Here is a 13,737-nt window from a genome sequence, read left to right as displayed (position 1 = left end):
GCGAGGGATTAACGGCACCAATATCTGGAGTCATTCGTCACGCATAATGGAGTGTACTATAACATGTTTATGCGAAAATTTTGTGTTTTGCTCACATCTGCCAACTCATACACTCAGAAACATAAAAGCGATGGATGTGTGTGTGGAAACAGTCAGCAGTTTTGTCTAATTGAAGTGGAATAGGATGGGCAGTCCTCGGCCTCTGCTGCCCATTAAAAGATTGTCCTGCAGTTTCCTCACACACGCACTGCACCATCGGCCTGAAACACGCCGCTCTGCTCTCTCTCGCACGTTTTACCGCTGACAGGCGGAAGTGGTGCTCAGCAGTGATTGGGAGGCAGGAGATTAGGTTCAGGGGCCTCTCATCATTATTCCTCAGCTGTTTTCTTCCAGGAGTTTACGTCTGGAATCCCAATCACATTGAAATTAAAATGTTTCATTTCAAATTGTGTTCACTTCATGGCATTTATTCCCCCCCAAAAAATCACTTTAGAGAAACCGATGTGCAAAAACTCCCAGAAATGGGAGCACACAGTCACATCTGAAGAGTGAATTTCAAGAAGCCATTCATGTAAACCCTGAGCAAGGACGGACGGTCGGTCAAGTTTCACTGCTCACTGGAGCTGCTTTCTGAGTCGGAGCCAGCCCAGCTCATTTGTGTAATTACATCATGTTCATTCACATCAGTAAACCCCTGATACACATTAATAATACTGTTTTTGAAATGCTAATGGCTTTTTAATTTACAATGAGGAAGACGTGTCTCACCAGGATCTTTTCTTGAATTAATTATAATACTATAACTGTTCTGTTTCAACCACATTCTTTCCAGAAATTTGAGATTTTATACCATTTGTATTCAGTGCCCGGCCCTTTACTCCTGAGCTGCACTCCAGTTACCTTGGAACTCAGATATTAACAGGTAGCAGACAGTGAAGAAGTCAAATTTCAAAATGGCGACGCCCATGTTTGCAGTACCTCATATCTTAAGTTTCCATAAGCAAATACCACTTAATGTGTTTAGAGTTGCTGGTGCTACATGTAACAAATATTTCACATCCATTATTACATGTGTCTTGTGAAATATATTTACACCACAGCAACTGTTGACGTAAGAAGCGGCCATATTGAAACACAAAGTTTTTACAGGTTGTAACTGGGGGTAGTAGAGTTTTTTTCCACTGGGAATTCCGGCTTCAATTGATTTTTCCGGCTGAGAAATTGGCATTTCCTTGTTCTCGGTAAAACTACCCATTATACCCATAAATATAATCCAGTGATACCAACTGGCCTACCTTCAGATTCTACCTAATTGATAGAGTCCAGCTGTATTTAATGTAAGGTTAGTGAATCCAGTTGTTTTGTGAAGGGCTCAGAGATTTGTTGGAGAACAAATGGCATCATGAAGACAAAGGAAAGATCAGATATTCAAAGGTTTGCGATATTTAAGACTGGGTTTGGCGTTGAGCATCTCAAAAACTGTCACCTGAACACAGAAATCAAACACCATGAAACTGGAGGCCCCGCTGGCAGCCAAAGCTCATCTGGGAGAATTGGTCAAACCGGGGCCACCATGGTATCCTGGCTTGATGATGTAGTGACAATAATGATCTTAATAGCTTCTAAAATTTATGGGAAGGCTTTAGTTTCACAGTAAAGCAGTTAGGTTCTTGATCAGTCATCTCGTTTGAGTCCATCAACACAAAACCTATTCTCTTAAATAACTGGGAAACATTTTCTGATAAAGCATCACATTTCACAACTATTCCTGTCTGAACTTGCCAACATCTTACTTTTAACGCTGAAATTTTCCCACTTATATGCTTTGCGTGGGCGATGAGTGACAGGATCTGCCAGCATAATTGTGGATTTTCCACTGTGGTGCTGCAAAACACTCCGCTGCACCCAAAATTAAACATCCTGGAGGGAGAGCCGTCAAGTTGTCCATGTTTTCATGATAGCAGAGCCCCATCATCAGAAATAACATGTATAATGAGAAGATGATGCTGATGAGAATTAAACCTGTTTATACCTATATGTGGCTTAATGTGCAATCTAATGCTAAATACTCATTTAATATTGAAGGAAAAGCAGCCGAGGTGCTGATATTCTGACTGACAGGAACTGTAAATGTCATGGAGATCCGGTCAAATTATTCGTTTTACTAAAGTGAAATGCTAAAGGAGTACTGTCACGTGTTGACAGGCTTGTTAGTGAAAGAGAAACCAGACAGTTTGGGTTTCTGGACCCAGAAACCCACTCAGAGCTTCTCCCTGGCATCCGGTAACAGAGTTCATGCTGTACTCTCTGGTCCACATGTAAACAGAAACACAGAAGTGCTTTGCTGCCACCTGGAGGCTCCAATGGAAACAAACCCAAACGGTTCCATTTAATGACCTAAAATTATTTTGTACTTTCTCCATGAAAACTTCTCGTTTTTCTTTTAGTGTGAGACTGTAGAATAGACATTTAATGTTCCCTGAAGAACTATTACACTTTTTGAAGTGTTTCACATTTTGTCAGGTCACAGCCACAATTTTTCATAAAATTTTACATCATATAGGACATCAAAATGGTGCGTAACTTCAAAATGGAAGGGAACTTATACTTTGTATAACGATATTTTGTTGCAGTAACAGCTGCAACTCTTCACTAGACATCTGGAGGCTGAAATATTTCCCACAGATTTTCAAATAAATATAGGTCTGGACTTTGACCATGTCTTTGGTTTACATATGAACATGCTTTGATAAACCATTAATGTAATCTAGTTTTAGTGGCATTGTTCTGCTGGCAGGTGAACCTCCTCTGCAGCTCAAGTTTTTCGCAACCATTAGGTTTTTGTGCAGGAAACACTATTTAGTCCAATTCATCTTCTGTTCCTGATAAAGACAATAATTCACACAACATAATTTCTGCCACCATGTTACCTTGTAGATGACAGGTTCAGTGCAAAGGCTGCTAGTGACTATGTACATTTCATGAGTAATTTTTGGAAAAATAAAGCTGTTTGAGCAGTTTTAATGCAGGGTACTTGTTTTACTCATGCATTACTTTGAAGTACTGCTACTGTTCAGAACAGTGTTTGGTTGCTCTAACTAGGAAAGAGAGCCAGGAAAGAGGCATTATTATTTTTTTAATTGTTAAATATGAAGTAAAAACTGAAACTAAATGTCAAATTTTGATATCTGAAAAATAAAAAATAAAATTTCATTTTAAAGATTTGATTCAATTCTGACGTTTTTGTTTCGAACAATTGTTCAATTCGTTTCAGTATGAAAAATACATTTTTAAGCATCAGAATCCCTTAAAATATTTGAATGTCAGACTTTTATTTAAAGTTAGAATAGTAAAAAAAAAAAAAAAAAAAAAAAACTAAACTAAACATAGAAGCGCCAACATTACACTGAAAAGATGGATCTCAACTTTACTAGGAATTCATTATCACTAATGAACAAAATGGAGGGTTAACGAGCATCCTCTCATCAAAACAAACAGGATCCAAACAAAAGTTCCTCTAGAAAAAGCATGGAGCAGAAATTGATGGCTCTAATAATCCCACATGGAATAAAATTTTACTATAAATACAGTATAAAACTTTAATGTTTACTGTGATTGTAAGAGGGGAAAAGCCCAGACACTCCCTGCTCCAAATCTAAATTTAACTATACCTCAGATCCATTACCAAAAAAAATAACCACATACTGAGCCTGATAGGTTGGATGGCTGTCATTCACTGAGAGATCATTGACAATTAAATATATAGAATGAAAGTTACAGGACACGAATCGTTTGAGACAGAGGGGCAGGTTAACATAACTGTCAGCTCTGTACCATCAATTGGTGGCCTGCAGCCACCTAGTGGCCATAAGTAATATCACACCTTGAATCAGATCAAAGACCAAAGGTAGATGAGTACAGTAAGTGCCAACTGGGCTCAGTTGCTCAGGTGATGCTCATCAGACCGTCTCAAAGGGCTGAGGGACCAAACAAGAGATTCCTGAGCACACAGCTGGGTTTCAGCTGGATTAAGAGAGATCAATCACTGTCAAACTTGATGGAGTTGACTGAGGTGGAAATGGCTCCGCCGCGGTAGCTCCCTCTCTTCTTTTTTGTCTTTTCGTGGCGGAATGACTTTCCTTTGGTAAACTTGAGAGTCTCATTAGCTCTCTGTCCCCAGTCCCCATTGGCTCCATGCTGGGAGAAGAAGCAGAAATGAAAACGTAAAAACTAGGAAAAAAAAAAAGAGACTTCCACGGTAAATTGAAGCGTTGAGAAAAATCTCAACTCACCTTAGCTTCAAAGGAGTTATCTGCCAGTCGGGGATCGACTTCTACATGTTCTTCGACTATTCTACGAAACGGTACATTGGAGGACTGCAACAAAGTTATTTCCATCAATTTTCTCATCAATAAAATCTGAATGTATCGCCATCAGTTTCACGGGTTTTACCTTCTTGTTGGCTTTGGGGAAAGTCTGCGGTGTGGTCGTTACTTTCTTATTTTTTGGCGTCTTTGCAGATGCCTCTTCCTCCTCTTCGCTTTCTGATGACTCTTCATCATGTTTCCTCTTTCCATTTGTATCTGGATGAATCAGAGGCTTCAGCATTATTCTCAAACTTGGATTTTTCTTGATACCTTGTGATTATGCTCAATCTTTGCAGTTTGGATTGTTTTCTCCAACAGTGCTGTACATTTATGTTCAGATCCCTTTAACTCTGATGCCGCAAAATTAAATCCTGTGCTCCAAATGCCCACAGAAAAAAATAATCAGCTTTATGAAGACCAAGCAGCACAACAGACAGGTTTTAATGTTTTTAATACATTTAAAGCAAATTTAGAAGATAGAAATAAAGAAGTGAGGGGTTAGATGGTTTAGAAGTATGAATGTTTTTGTACACCTGAGTGATCAAGTGATGATCAAAATGATGTGATGCTGGAGACAAACATGCAGAGAACTCACTGTTGGCTGTGGGAGTGGGGGGAGTCGTGGCTGCTTTCCGCGGAGCTTCGTCTTCTGAGGAACTGTCTGAGGAGCTGCTGCTCTCCTTGGCTTTGGCTGCCGCCGTCGTCTTGCTCTTTGGTGCAGCAGCAGCTTTAACTTGACTAGGTTTACTAACTGCTTCCTCCTCAGAGCTGCTGTCACTGGACGAAGACTCGGCAGGCTTACCAGCTGCCTTCGCCACAGTTGCTGCTGCTTTAGGAGTCGCAGCTTTAGGAGTCGCAGCTTTAGGAGTCGCAGCTTTAGGAGTCGCTGCTTTAGGAGTCGCAGCTTTAGGAGTCGCAGCTTTGCCGTTGGTGGCTGCAGGTTTAGCAGGAGAGGCCTCTTCTTCTGAGTCAGAGCTATCTGAAGAGTCAGAGCTGCTCTCTTCTGCCTTTTTCGCTGCAGCAGGTTTGGTGGCCTTCCCAGTTGCAGCAGGTTTGGAGGCCTTCCCAGTGGCAGCAGGTTTGGAGGCCTTCCCAGTGGCAGCAGGTTTGGAGGCTGGTTTCTTGGCTACTTCATCCTCTGATGACTCTGAGCTGTCAGACTCTGAGCTGCTCTTTGTTTTACTAGTTTTTGCTGCAGGAGTCACAGCCTTTGAAGCCGGGGTTGCTGCTTTGGTCACTGCAATTTTGGGTTTAGCTGCTTCTTCGTCTTCAGAGGAAGAGTCAGAGCTGCTTTCAGAGGATGCTGCAGGTTTTCCTGCAGGTGTTGCAGGCTTCGATGCTCCAGCTCCAGTTTTAGCTGCAGGCTTCGAGGCTGAAGTAGGTGCTTTTGTTGTTGTTGGTTTAGCCTTGGCTGGTTCTTCATCTTCAGAAGAGTCAGAGTCAGAACTGCTTTCAGCTGCAGGTGTTGCAGGCTTCAATGCTCCAGCTGCAGTTTTAGCAGCAGGCTTTGAGGCTGGAGTAGATGTCTTAGTTGCTGTAAGTTTAGCCTTGGCTGGTTCTTCATCTTCAGAAGAAGAGTCAGAGTCAGAACTGCTTTCTGCTGCAGGTTTTCCTGCAGGTGTTGCAGGTTTTGATCCTCCAGCTGCAGTTTTAGCTGCAGGCTTCGAGGCTGAAGTAGGTGCTTTTGTTGCTGTTGGTTTAGCCTTGGCTGGTTCTTCATCTTCAGAAGAGTCAGAGTCAGAACTGCTTTCAGCTGCAGGTTTTCCTGCAGGCTTTGAGGCTGGGGTAGCTGTCTTGGCTGCAGGTGTTGCAGGTTTTGACGCTGGCTTCGCCTTAGCTGGCTCTTCTTCTTCGTCTGATGAGTCAGAGTCTGAGCTGCTCTCTGCTGCTGCTGCAGATTTGGCTGCGGGAGTTGAAGCTTTTGGAGCTGGTGTTGCCACTTTAGGGGTTGTTTGTTTGGTCTTCGCCGGCTCATCTTCAGAGGAGGAGTCAGAGTCGGAGCTGCTGTCTGCTGCCGCAGCAGGCTTTGCAGCTGGGGCAGCGGATTTTGGGGCAGCAGGTTTTGGGGCAGTAGCAGCTGCTTTAGTAGCTGGCTTAGATTTTGGGGGTTTGTCTTCTTCGTCAGAGGAATCCTCTGAGTCTGAGCTCGTCTCTGCTGCCTTGACGGGGGGTTTAGAGGCAGCAAGACGGGCCTTCGGCATCACGGCCTTAGTGGGCGGCTTTGCTGGAGCCTCATCTTCAGAGCTGCTTTCTGGGGAGACAAAACATTTGCATCAAAACGAGGCTGACATGAAATACTCTACGGCTGAAATGATTAATGCTTGGTAAATAATTAGGTAATCAATTAATCGTTACCTCAACTATACAGATTTTAAAAAATGCAAGTTGCTAAAAAACACACTCAGAAGTAATTAAGCCAAAACTGTACAAAATATATACACATTACAAATTTAAGATAAAAATGCCTTTTGTCTGTAAATATGTTCTATCATTAACTCTTCAAGTGGCTTCATAGTTTTAGCTTCACCCGGAGCAGGAAAATAAAATATTTAGTTTCAAAGGAAATTTGTTTAACTGCCTCTTTTAATGCATTTCTAAAATTGTATAAAATAGCTTAAGAGGTGAAAAAAAATCAGGAAAAAAAAAATTAGCAGATGTGTCAATTTTAACAATCGATTATTAAACTAATTGTTAGTTGCAGCTCTAAACTGCTCCTTCTCAGCATTCGTCACCTGAGCTCGAGGTCTTGTCTTTCTTTGCTGCAGCGGTTTTTGCAGGAGGAGCTTTGGCTGCTGGTTTTTTAACCGCCTTCTGTTCCTCCTCTGAGCTGGAATCCTCTGAGGAAGAGGAGGAATCCTTTTTAGCAGCAGCTTTCGTAGCAGCAGCTTTCCTGGCAGCAGCTTTCGTAGCAGCAGCTTTAGCAGCAGCAGGTTTGGCAGGAGGAGTCTTTGCTGCAGGTTTCTTCACCTCGTCTTCCTCCTCATCTGAACTTGAGTCTTCCTCAGAGTCCTTTGCTTTAGCCGCCTTTGCTTTAGCCGGCGTTGCTTTAGCCGGCGTTGCTTTAGCCGCAGGCTTCTTGGCTTCTTCTTCATCTGAGCTTGAATCTAAGAATACAAAAAATGTATTTCATCTGTTGAGCTTCACATGAACTAGAGTACAAAACGTTTGGGTTCTGGGATCATTACCGGAGCTCTCTGAACTGGACTCTTGCTTCTTTGCTGGAGGTTTGGTCGCTGCAGGTTTTGTGGTGGTTTTCTTCACAGGAGCAGGTTTTACTGTAATTATGTAACCGTTTAGTCACTAGTTAAATTCTTGACAAGTCAGACTGAGAAAGCTGAGAAACTTACCAGCCACCTTCTTCTTTTTCTCCTCCTCTTCATCACTGCTGTCATCGCTGCTCTCTGAGGACTCACTGGCCTTGGCTTTGCTAGCAGCAGCTGCAGCAGAAGCCTTCTGGATGGAGGCAGGAGGAGGGACAGCGCTGTACGGTCCTGACAGGACAGAGGTGGACATTTACTATCAGGTCACAAAGGACTGCAGGAACAAACATCCTTTACATTTTTCATATCGACATTAATATTTATTTATCACAGATGTGTCTCTAGTGGTTAAGCTTCTATTATGGAAGTTGCAAAACTGTAAAGAAGTCGATGATGGAGTAGATGGAAAAAAATTGGATGGATGGACAGATTGTTGTTTGTAAGTAAATAAAAGTTTAAAAACAAAATCAAACCTGGTTTGGGTTTTTTGCTTGGTGGAGTTTCGTCTTCAGATGAAGAGTCTTCACTGCTGGACTCAGCAGGAGCTGCAGCTTTGTTTACTGGAGCAGCTTTAGCTGCAGCTTTGTTTACTGGAGCAGCTTTAGCAGGAGCCTTACAGAAACACACACTCAACCATTATTAAATGTTTCAATACATTTCTACAATGATGGTTGGAGAACTTTTTTCCTGTTTACCTTTGCTGGTGGTTCATCCTCAGACTCAGAGGAGCTGTCTTCACTGCTGCTCTCCTGCTTCTTCTGAGCAGGAGCAGCTGCTTTAGCTGCTGCAACGACTTCTGTTAAAAGCAAAATGCATGCAAAGTCATTTCCATTATGAGCTTTACGCTGTTTAACTCTTGCCATCTTCTGACTTACTCGCTGCAGGAGCTTTGGCAGGTTGCTCATCTTCAGAGTCCGACTCTTCGCTGCTAGAGCTGCTGTCCTTCTTCCTCGTGCTGCTAGCCGCTGCAGCAGCAGGCGCAGCCTTAACCGCAGTCTGCATACGTAAAATTTAATTTTAGAAACTGAGTGCAGTTGAAAATCCTGCAAAAATGTTGAGTTTCAGAATCAAAGTTTTGATTCCCACCTTTGCAGGAGCCTTCTTCTCCTCTTCAGAGTCACTTGAGTCCTCACTGCTGGAGCTTTCTGCGGTGGGCCTGGCCTTCTTGGCTGATGGTCCATTAACAGATGCTGGAGCTGCTTTCCGTTTCCTGGCCTCAGGAGACCTTATCGAGGAAAATGAATGCCATTACTCCTGAGAAATTAGATTATTCACCAGGAAATCTTGAATTTACACAATCTCCTACTTCTCGAAGTTGAAACCTTAGAAGAGGCAAAACCGTCAGATTTTCAACACATTAATAAAATCAGTAAAAAATTTAATTTTCAAATGATTCACTCCATTTGTAAAATATATAGCTCCCACATTAGGAATTTTTGTATTGTCAAATATTTTAAAATGATCATAATGGTTCTACAATTCATTGTATACATCAACAATAACACTGCACCCTGTGGTGCTCCAACTAACTCATTTCACTCAATACCACCAATTATAACCATTGGGGTACGCTCAAACAGAACGCCTTAGTGAGTTATATCCTCAGGTCCACAAGTCTATACAGCAAGCTACAGATAAATTACAAGAGACTTTCAATTCAGTACTTCAAAACATTACATATACTGAAAGTCCTTTTTTTCGCTAATTTTGAAACCCAGCGCTAATTTATCTGGTTTCATTGGCGATAATTTAGCGCCAATGAAACCCCCAAAATTCAGAAAAAGAAAAGTAATAGTTGAGGCTTGTGGCTCTTGAAACTCTTGCTCTAAAGACTGCGGTTCTCCATGCCATACTTTTTTTTCCTTCCACGATGCTTTTCATTAATTGGACCAGTGAGACAGACATGGCGTCAATGTCAACCTGTAAGAAGACTGTCAGGTCATAATATGGCCATAACATACAATTTCTGCATTAAAATGTATTTACTTGGACTTAAATTTAACTTTACAGAGAAATATTTTTGGAATTTTTATTACAAAAGTAACTGAAAAACAGTAGCATTTTATTCAAGCATTCTTGATAGTTTATAAATCTGAAAATGAAGGGCGCACCAGCAATTTTCTACCATATTTAACAAATAGAGTGCAGTAATGATATTGCCAGTATGATCTAAGATGACTTTTCTCAGTAGAAAGGAAATACTGATAAAAAAGAATGTAAAAATGAAAGGCAACTCACTTCACCCAGAAGTTGTAGATGTTGACCAGACTTTCTTCATTTTGATCTTGTGGAATCTGGAAGAAGCAAGAAAATGCAACATGGTTTTTCATTTCAAAGAATTGTCTCAATCACAACTACACATATCGACTCGTTTCTTTTTCATACTTTCACAAATACGTAAAATTAATGCATTTTCTCTAAAACAGGTGGAGACTACAACACAGCTGCACGTGTTAATTCCACCAGGCCCCCCACGTTACCTGTGCGTTCAGTTTATAAACCCTCAACCCTGCAAAACAACAGACGTGAGATACTTACAACTTTAGTCTGCTTGAGGAACTGCTGAGCCGCCTTGGTGAACTTGTTCTCCAGCAGGAACGAATAAACGCATTTATAGAGATCACTCGGGACAGAGTTTGGCTCCGCCATCTTTACCACGCTCTTAGGACAGAGAGGAAGTGACCGAAGCGCGCAGGCGCCTCAAGATGACGTAAACAGACGACTCTCTGAGGCGATGGCTGCCTCCTTTCGAGAAAAAAAAAACATTTTCAGAAAACTGGTAACAGTTCTTGCTGACAGTGTGGTATTAAAATTAATCAAACAGTGTTTCACATTCAATAAAATATGTAAGATGCCTTTAATATTTTTTTCTATTTGAAGTATCTCTTAAAAGTTTTGTTTCTTTCTATTTCGGACAGAGTGAGACCTCAACCGCTAGTTTATTTTCCGAACTTCAAAGAATGTCACAGAATGTATTTTTATTCCAATAGGTACATTTTTACTGCAGGATTTTACTTAGATATACATTTTTACTAGTTTGATATAATTTTTCAAATTCCATTTTTATTTTTATAATTATTTGTGCTCTTTGGAGGTTATGCGCATGCGTGTTTCGGAAGTCCTTCCGAGTCCCTCGTGTCACAACATGGTCGCCTTCACTGCAATGACACCTACTTGCTGTTAACCAGACTGAAACCTTGAAAAGAGGACCACTTCACAGCAGCCATGCCTCGCTATGAGCTGGCTCTGATCCTGAAGGCGATGCAGCGACCGGAGACGGCGGCCGCCGTCCGGCGCTCGGTGGAGACCCTGATGGAGCGCGGCGCGGTGGTGAGGGACCTGGAGAGCCTGGGAGAGAGGCTGCTGCCTTACAAGATGACAAAACACAATCAGAGGCACAGCAGAGGGACTTACTTTCTGGTGGACTTTTATTGTTCTCCAAACATCCTCGACCACTTGCTCAACCACCTGCATCGTGACGTGGACGTGGTGAGATCTACGGTGATGAAGAAGGAAGAGCAGGAGCCCAAAAGCAGCTGCTGTGGCCCCTCACAATAACGTCATTCACTTTTTTTTATCTCTCCAATAACGCAGGTGATGAATTGCGCATAGCAACAAACAATGATTAATTTGAGTTGTGTAGATGTTAACTATTGAAGAAAAGTGGAAAGTCCCAATTTAACTCTTGCCTTAGAGGTGTGGGGATTGATAAAAATAATAATAAAAATGATATAAAATAGAATTATATCATTTTATATTATTTTTATGCAAAGAGTTGTATTTTCTCAACACTACCTCAAAAAATTGTTTAGATTTCCCCTCAAATTATATATATTTTGCACTTTATTTAGAAAAAAAGGCACACAATTTTCTCTTCACTTTTCAGTTTTTATTTTGTGTTTATTTCGTGTTCCTTGAGTTCTTAAATTCAAATTTGGTCTGGTATAAGATGCTCAAGTTATGATGAACATCAGTAAAATAATAAATATTACAAGTTACACTGCCCTTTAATGGTTAATGTTTAATCTATTGAACAGTAGGAATAATGTAACCATTAACATGTATATTTTATTCATATTTGATGCATAAACTGAGGTAAAAATATAGAGTGAAACCTATAATATGTTTACTTATCCCCGGCATTATCCAAGTTTCCATTGATAGGCTCAAATCAGTGATCGACAGATTAAATTCAAAATAATCAGATTTTTGTCCTTTTTTTTCATTTGAATAGATCAAAACTAAAACTCCTACTGATTTTAATCTATAAATAGATCAAAAACCAATATGTTCTTTGTTGTGCTTTCTTTTGAGTTGAGTCAAAGTCAAATAAAAGTAATGTTTGCTTTAATGCATAAATAGCGAATAATGTAATTTCTTGTTTTTCTTATCAGCTCTATCAAGGAACTTTCAGCACATTCTTTAATTTTTTTTATCAGATCAACATAGAAGTGAGCTTGATTGCGGTTTTGGTCCTTAGAAAAATAATCTGAGTCTCTCAAAGCTGAAAAATCAGAACTCTGCCAGAGGCGGACATGCAGGCTTTTGCGGGTGATCTGATCTGTAACTGTAGAAACCGTAAACTATATGCTTGCTTGATGGTAAACGGCACACATAACGTTGAATTAAAATACAGAATTTATGTCTAAAAGATTTGCTTTGAAATTATGTAAAGCATTTTGTAAACATGGCACACATTAATCTCTTTTTTTTAATATATTTCAGGTTTAGAAACATAATTAAAAGGCATTTAACTGTATAATCTGTGATCAGCTGATGCAAATAAAAAACAAAACAAAAAACTATTAGGCTGTGAACAATGTGAAAAGCTCAGCCAGAGGGATTAATTGTATCAAGCTGTGTATCATAATTTACAAGATTTTTCCTTCTAAAGCTGATCAAAATATAAACATCTGTACAAGGCTAACAGTCTTTCTAAATGTAATTTCTGCTTGCAGATGTTTTGAAAAGGTTTAGTGTGGGAGTCCGAGTGAAACTGACTCACATTTGGTTTAATATAAATACGGCTTCCTTGAAGATTATGCTCAAGCTTTATTCGTCTTCTACCATCAGCATAATGTTATGGAGACATTCTTCAAATATAAGAAAGACAATGGACCTAAACTTATATTTTCAGATCAAACAATTATGTTTAAACTGAGATTGTCAGTCATTAATATGTATTGATGCAGTTTTACCTGATTTATAAAAAGCTAATTTTTCTGTTTGAAAAACACATGGGGACAAGATGGACTATTTTATTCAACATTTCCTGTTTCTTCTGACTTTTATGCCTCACTAAGCAGAGATGACCTCAGCTGTGACAGATTTAGAAATGTGAGAAAACCAAATCTCTCCTCAAGAAACAGGAAGATGTTTTCTTCTTAATTAAGCCACAATGGAGCACATGTTGCTGTTCTTATTTTCAGATACCACATCCCTTCATCATATTCTTTGCACAGTTTTAATTTAGATGTACTTACCGTCCTATGCTGTTGAGAATAAGAAGTTCTTGTGCTGCACTATAAATGAACATGTTGCTCACTTTGAATCACTTGTAGAAACGGATTTATACAGAAATGTTTACATGTTTTCTTACCTGCTGTTACTTTATTCTGTGCTGATTATTATTCTTTAACTATATGTAATGTTTGTTTCACAGGCTTCACTGCTCATGAGGATGGAAGAACATGCTGCCCACAGCTGTTGGATGTGATATTATTGCATATGTAATGAAATAAATTACTATTTCCTTTTCTCTGATTGAAGTTTATTGCAGACAGTGTGGGGCATGTGATATTTAGCCAGTTCATGTTTTCACACACTCTGTGGGTAGTTCTTTTTTGTAAATGTAAGACTCTGCTAGTAGACATCCATACCAGATGACAGTTGTTCAAGAAATGATTTTTAAAAAAACTGCCTCAGAATTTCCTCAAGAAAACCAGTCTTGCTAATTATGAACCGGGCTTTGCTTGGGGTTTTCCAAGAAAGTTTCCAGGCAGTTGTGACGCTTGATGAAAGCCACACCTTAAAAAGCATAACCGTGACACCCAGGTAGATGTACTTACAAGATATGCCTTTGTTTTTTAGTTCTTTTTTTTTTATTTGGA

The 13,737-nt window shown here is 40.1% G+C and overlaps 2 protein-coding genes across 2 annotated transcripts; one reads left to right on the top strand and one right to left on the bottom strand.

Annotated features, from left to right (window-relative positions):
• Positions 1-3,381: 3,381 nt before the first annotated feature.
• nolc1 (nucleolar and coiled-body phosphoprotein 1) lies at positions 3,382-10,362 on the bottom strand. The gene is made up of 13 exons (XM_055029580.1): positions 10,166-10,362; positions 9,866-9,921; positions 8,714-8,852; positions 8,503-8,623; positions 8,323-8,423; positions 8,101-8,239; positions 7,715-7,858; positions 7,553-7,642; positions 7,100-7,471; positions 4,963-6,618; positions 4,453-4,583; positions 4,293-4,376; positions 3,382-4,197 (listed from the first exon to the last, which is right to left on the bottom strand). The coding sequence occupies exons 1-13, from the start codon at positions 10,274-10,276 to the stop codon at positions 4,039-4,041; spliced, it is 3,303 nt and encodes a 1,100-aa protein (XP_054885555.1). The 5' UTR covers positions 10,277-10,362; the 3' UTR covers positions 3,382-4,038.
• A 370-nt stretch (positions 10,363-10,732) lies between these two features.
• mrps6 (mitochondrial ribosomal protein S6) lies at positions 10,733-13,385 on the top strand. The gene is made up of 2 exons (XM_055029607.1): positions 10,733-11,221; positions 13,290-13,385. Exon 1 carries the CDS (start codon positions 10,853-10,855, stop codon positions 11,183-11,185), a length of 333 nt encoding a protein of 110 aa, XP_054885582.1. The 5' UTR covers positions 10,733-10,852; the 3' UTR covers positions 11,186-11,221; positions 13,290-13,385.
• Positions 13,386-13,737: the final 352 nt, after the last annotated feature.

This window comes from Poeciliopsis prolifica, unplaced genomic scaffold (assembly GCF_027474105.1).
Source record: "Poeciliopsis prolifica strain line A6 unplaced genomic scaffold, Auburn_PproV2 SCAFFOLD005, whole genome shotgun sequence".
Classification (NCBI taxonomy): domain Eukaryota; kingdom Metazoa; phylum Chordata; class Actinopteri; order Cyprinodontiformes; family Poeciliidae; genus Poeciliopsis; species Poeciliopsis prolifica.
Note: the sequence above shows the minus strand (reverse complement) of the source record. Positions and strands in the feature narration are given on the sequence as shown.

What these genes read in the sequence shown, in the direction of transcription:
- nolc1 (XM_055029580.1), bottom strand. Translation starts at nt 10,276, where the DNA reads ATGGCGGAGCCAAACTCTGTCCCGAGTGATCTCTATAAATGCGTTTAT. An exon ending in GAAAAAGAAGAAGGTGGCTG is followed by an intron (nt 7,643 to 7,714) that starts GTAAGTTTCTCA and finishes ACATAATTACAG; the next exon opens with TAAAACCTGCTCCTGTGAAG. An exon ending in TCCCCAAAGCCAACAAGAAG is followed by an intron (nt 4,377 to 4,452) that starts GTAAAACCCGTG and finishes ACTTTGTTGCAG; the next exon opens with TCCTCCAATGTACCGTTTCG.
- mrps6 (XM_055029607.1), top strand. Translation starts at nt 10,853, where the DNA reads ATGCCTCGCTATGAGCTGGCTCTGATCCTGAAGGCGATGCAGCGACCG.